Raw genomic sequence first — 5603 nt, forward strand, 5'->3', positions numbered from 1 at the left:
TAGGATTTTGGCCTTGGCAATCCCATGCGTTTTAGAGGTTGGCTTTTCCTGCCAGATTTTTCTAAAACCCAACTGCATCCCACCATGAAACGCAGCATTCTTCCACCTGTCCCACTTTTGCTTTGGATTAAACAAGAAAGGCTGGACTAGAGTACACTGATTCTCGGTGGTCCGAGATTTAAACTACAATCCCTAGGACAAAAGGAAACGGGTATCTTGGTTGAACCATTTTGGAATAATTAGCCAAACGGAACGACTCGGGGTAGTGTACCCCAACCATCCCGAGGGACCCGCGGCTCCTCCTTCGCGCTGCCTCACCCCTCCCCCTCCTCCTTCCCTCTTCCCCCCCTGCCCTCTCACTCCACGCCCCTCCAGCTCGCCCCTCCTCTGGACCCATGGAAGCTGCGTCGCCCCAGCCCCGGGACAAGTTGGGACAACGCAGCGTCACGCAATGCGAGTCGAGTCACCGCGCTCGGAGGCCACGCCCGGAGGCCGGGGTAGCCAATCGAGGCGCGCGCAGGCGGCGGGGACGGTGCGGCTTGGGCCTTAAAGGGTGAGTCGGCGGCGGCCGGCCGGTACCCCGACCCTCGGCGCAGCCTGGGTCCAGCTGTCGGTGGAGTGCGCTCGCGCCGGCTGCGGCCACCGCAGGTGAGGACTCCAGCGAGTTGGCGGGTGAACCTCGGGAACGAGAGCGTCAACCCGGAGCTGGCGAGGCTGGGCTCGACCAGACTTGGGGGGGTGGGCCCGGTCGGGGGTCCCACCCCGGAGACCCAGGGCATGCAGGGGGTGGTTCGGCCTTGGGACCGCGCGCGCACTGGGTCCCGCAGCCAGGCTGTCCCGGGGCGGCGCAGTCTCCGGGCCTGTCCGGGCCTGGCTGAGCAGCTTGACCGCCCGAGCCAGGCGGCGGTGCCAGCTGCTCCCTGCGCCGCCGCCGTAAATATCCTCCGAGGGAGGAGCGGGGTGCGCGGAGCGGCGGGGCAGGCCCTGCGCCCTCCACCCTGCAGCCCCTCGCTGCGCTAGCCGGCGCTGGGTGTGGGGCCTTGCCCGGGTCTGGTCTTCGTAGCCCCCGGCAGCACCCCATCCGGCGCTGGAAGTGGGGGGCCCAGTTTCCCAGCTGCGCGGTCCGGTGACTGCTGTTCCTGGTTTGGAGAAGAGCGTGGGTGTCTTGGCTACACAGGCTCAAGTGTAGGGATGGTGTGAGCTGCAGTCTTGCCCCACTTGGAAAGTGTTTCAGAAAGGTTACAACTCAAGAAGCAGCTCGGGGAGGGGGGGGGGGCGGGAAGCTTACCTGATGTATATTAGACAAGAAGAAAGGTGTGGAGGACCACTCGAAACTGAGGATCCCTCTGTCCCCACCCCCACTCACTAGAGATCATAGGTCCTGATTATGTATGTATGTATTTATTTAGCTTTAGTTACCTTGGTACTGTCGGTAAATAACTTTGACCAATAGTTTCCTAACTATTGCTTTAAAATTCTGACCCATCAAATGCCTTGAGACCCTTATCAAAATCTAACTGATCCTGGCACTGTAACAATTTAAGTCTGTTACTGTTTCTATAGCACTTGTCTGTCTGCTTTTCATTTCTGTGGCTGAATCAGTGCTTTCACTGTTTAGTCCTTGGCCTGATTTTTTTCGACCCAGGTCCATAGTTTTCTTCCACAGTCTGTGCATAAATACTTGGGAAGATAATTGAAATGTTTTCACTCTAACATGGTGGCTGTAACTTTTCAGGAGAGAATAAGATAGGTTTTTAAAAGAATTGGTCTAACCAAATACTCATTTCTTTTCCCTTCCTAGGGTTTGAAACATGAATCCTTCACTCTTTCTGACTGTCCTTTGCTTGGAAATAGCCTCAGCTGTTCCAAAATTTGATTCAAGTTTAGATGCACAATGGCAGCAGTGGAAGGCAACGTACCCAAGACTATATGGCACGGTTAGTAACGTCTGAAACTGTCCAGAGAGCCCTTGCTCACTGGAAGTTAGAAGCCAGACAGGAGCTTCTAGAAGCCAGCTCTTATCCAGGCAGTCACTTAATGGTACCCATTGTTGAGCATAGCATGGGCACACATATCTTCAGCCCTATTGTGTCTAAACTTGGAGAGCAGCACCTAGAAATATAAAGCCTTCTTGGGCCATGAAGACTCTTCCATCCCTACTAAACCACTTGGTGAGGATGGGTTGGGTTTGATGTGGAAATAAGGACAGTAAGTTCTGTGTTTGCTCTAGAATGAAGAAGATTGGAGGAGAGCAGTGTGGGAGAAGAATATGAAAATGATCGAACTGCATAATCAGGAATACAGCCAAGGGCAACATGGTTTCACAATGGGAATGAACGCCTTTGGTGACATGGTGAGTGTGGCATGGATTGTTTAACTCTTCGTGCTTCTTCTCCATGCTTTAGCAAAACAATCTCTTGCTTTTCAAATATTTTATTTACTCTTCTTTGAAGACCAATGAAGAATTCAAGCAAGTGATGAATGGCTTTCAAAATCAGAAACATAGGAAGGGAAAAATGTTCTATGACTCTCCCTCTGTTGAGGTTCCCCTATCTGTGGATTGGAGGGAAAAAGGCTACGTGACTCCAGTGAAGAATCAGGTATGATTTTTTGGTCTCAAATAGTAAAGTCAAAAAAGACTTGCCTTTTTTGCTTTGGTATACTGTGAAGCAACATGCAATTCACTATTTTTTTTAAAAGAGTATCCAGATATATGGGTTGTTCTCAACTCTTTTATACTGACAATTTTTTTAAATTACTTTTTCAGGGTCGTTGTGGTTCTTGTTGGGCTTTTAGTGCCATTGGTGCCCTTGAAGGACAGATGTTTAAGAAAACAGGAAAACTTGTTTCCCTCAGTGAGCAGAACCTGGTGGACTGCTCTTGGGCTGAGGGCAACCAAGGCTGCAATGGTGGACTCATGGACAATGCTTTCCAGTATGTCAAGGACAACAAAGGCCTTGATACAGAGGACTCCTATCCATACATTGGAAGGGTAAATGGAACTCATTATCTTATTATCATTCTAGTTCTACTTTTGGAAAGTCGAAAGCTTTGGGATTAAAAAAAAGAACCCTTACTCAGCATCCACACTGTAGATGGTAGGTGTACCTGCAAACTGTCAGATCTGTCCTAAGTTATTAACCTTTGCACAGTTCTCTGATTAACGATGGTTAACATAGAGCTGTTTTTGTCTATGTAACCTAAAGAATATTCACTCAGGTCTCCTGTTTACCTTTAAAAAGGACACAGATGCCTGTCACTACAAGCCTGAGTGTTCTGCTGCCAACAGCACTGGCTTTGTGGACATCATTAAGTGGGAAAAGGCACTTATGAAAGCAGTGGCAACTGTAGGTCCCATCTCTGTTGCTATTGATGCAGGTCATGTGTCCTTCCAATTCTATAAAGAAGGTAGGCATTTGTGTTTTTATTATAGAAATACAGACAGAATTAGAAAAGACACCATTAATTAGCTCACTGGTATGAGAACATCTTTTCCAGGGTAGAACTATAGTGTGTGCATTTAACATGGTTGAAGTCATTCAGTACATTCTGCTTTTTTACTTACTGTTTCCTTTGGGCATTATATCCTTTGGGCATGATGACAGATGTTTTATAAATGTTTTTAAAAGGCTATTAATTCTATAGATATAGTCTACTTAACCTCCAATTTTTTGACTTTTTTTCTAAAAGTTTTTTTACTCTTACAAATGTAGGACTGAAAAGAATCCCTTGGCTCAAGTATTTTTTGTTTTGTGCCATTCCTCAGGCTGACATCCTAGGAGTAAAAAGGGATTATGCTGGGGAGACAGTGTATCTCAGTAGTTGGCGCCTGCTTCACATGTACGAGGTCCCAAACTGGGTCTATGCCAGTTTGTGTCAGCTAATAGATGAGTACCTATGTCACCTTAGCCTGGATTACAATAGACCTTATTTTTGGAAATCTTTGCTTTCTCGTAAAGTAGAAAAAAATCTTGGACTTAGTTTGAATTTTCTTGGTTTTTGGTGAGTTGAGGTTAACTTTTTCTTTTTATCAGTCATTACTGCTTTTTGGCAAATACTTTTTAAGTCATATCTGGAATTGACTTATGATGTTTCACTGAATTTCGAGATGCTTACCTTACTGTGGCTGATAGGGTGGATTAGTGTCACGTGTCACTTGAGGCTTCTCACGGCAGTGTTGAATTTTGCTCTTCTAGGCATTTATTATGAACCAGACTGCAGCAGTAGAGACCTGGATCACGGAGTTCTGGTGGTTGGCTATGGCTTTGAAGGAACAGATTCAGAGAGCAATAAATACTGGCTCATCAAAAATAGGTATAAAACTCCAAATATTATACTTGTATTTGAAATTGAAAAGGAAACCCTTGCTTGGAATCGGTATTTAAATACAGGTCCACAAACCCTTAAGCACAATTTTGAAGAGTCTTTCTCTCACTTACGGTGAACAAAGAAAATATTAATGTTTGGATAAGATTCTGTACTATGCTTAATATGGTCTTTGTAACATGGTATTTCTAAGTTCTGAAAATTTTCTTAATTCTGAAACACACCTTGCCCCAAGGGTTTCAGATAAAGGATTGTGCACCTGCATGATTGAGGGTTGTTTTCCTTTTCTGTCTCTGAGTTTTCAACAAGGTATAGAGAACAGAAACATCCATTTCTCCGCATTCTTTCTGTTAAGTCTGAAAGGTTGTTCAAGAGTGCAATGACCTCTGTGCATTCTTTCTGGTATCATATGACATCCTGCCATTGCATTTTAGTTTCCAGCTCTCAGAGGTCTTGAGAGCTGTCAGAATCAATTTTGATAACTAAAGTTCTTAATCCCACTTCTACTTCAATTTCCTATCTTAAAAAGTTAAGGCAAAGACTCATAGCAATTAATACAATTACAAATATATGTAACACTACTTAGAATAGTGCCTGCCATAATGGTAAGCACTATTTAAGTGTTAGCTATTATGATGAATGATGCTGGGATGTGCTTGATTCTTTGTATGAAATAGAAATTCTTCTCTTCTTTCAGCTGGGGTATAAGTTGGGGTGTGAATGGCTATGTAAAGATGGCCAAAGACCAGAACAATCATTGTGGAATCGCCACAGCAGCCAGCTATCCCACTGTGTGACTTGATGCATGGTGATAATGAAGGACTTGAGGACAGCATATTGAAGGAGTTTCATTTTAAAACTGACCAACCTTTATTGTATGGGATAAAAAACTTGAATCATTGAGGATCCAAGTTGTGTTCTGAATTCTGTGACATTTTAACAGTGGTAAAATATTACCACTACTTTAATTACTGCTGTAAACAGCTTTGTAATACTGAAGACTCATTGCTTAATGCCAAGACTTTTGAATTTCCATTTTTTAAAACAATGTATAAAGCTTTACCTTTAAAAATAAAATTCAATTCAGTATACAGAGATTAGACTTCCTTTTTATTTGTAATGCTTTTTGTGTACTAGGGAAATGTATTTGAGCTCCAAAGAAAACTGATTGTGCCAATAGTGAATCAAGAGAAAAACAGAACTTCTAGTTATGAATTTTACATCATAGTTCTTTGGCTATGTCTGATCCCAACTCATGAATAAAGCAATGTTTGACC

The 5603-nt window shown here is 44.4% G+C and overlaps 1 protein-coding gene across 1 annotated transcript; it reads left to right on the plus strand.

Moving 5' to 3' along the window:
* The first annotated feature begins 481 nt into the window (after positions 1-481).
* LOC101429282 (procathepsin L-like) lies at positions 482-5264 on the plus strand. The gene is made up of 8 exons (XM_004452269.5): positions 482-648; positions 1802-1937; positions 2231-2353; positions 2454-2600; positions 2768-2992; positions 3243-3408; positions 4197-4314; positions 5024-5264. The coding sequence occupies exons 2-8, from the start codon at positions 1812-1814 to the stop codon at positions 5121-5123; spliced, it is 1005 nt and encodes a 334-aa protein (XP_004452326.1). The 5' UTR covers positions 482-648; positions 1802-1811; the 3' UTR covers positions 5124-5264.
* Positions 5265-5603: the final 339 nt, after the last annotated feature.

The sequence above is a fragment of the Dasypus novemcinctus genome, chromosome 8 (assembly GCF_030445035.2).
Source record: "Dasypus novemcinctus isolate mDasNov1 chromosome 8, mDasNov1.1.hap2, whole genome shotgun sequence".
Lineage (NCBI taxonomy): Eukaryota > Metazoa > Chordata > Mammalia > Cingulata > Dasypodidae > Dasypus > Dasypus novemcinctus.

Bases quoted from the DNA above. Each gene is read 5' to 3' on its own strand.
- LOC101429282 (XM_004452269.5), top strand. From the start codon at position 1,812: ATGAATCCTTCACTCTTTCTGACTGTCCTTTGCTTGGAAATAGCCTCA. The intron at 1,938-2,230 runs GTTAGTAACGTC...TGTTTGCTCTAG, and splicing joins ACCCAAGACTATATGGCACG to AATGAAGAAGATTGGAGGAG. The intron at 2,993-3,242 runs GTAAATGGAACT...ACCTTTAAAAAG, and splicing joins CCTATCCATACATTGGAAGG to GACACAGATGCCTGTCACTA.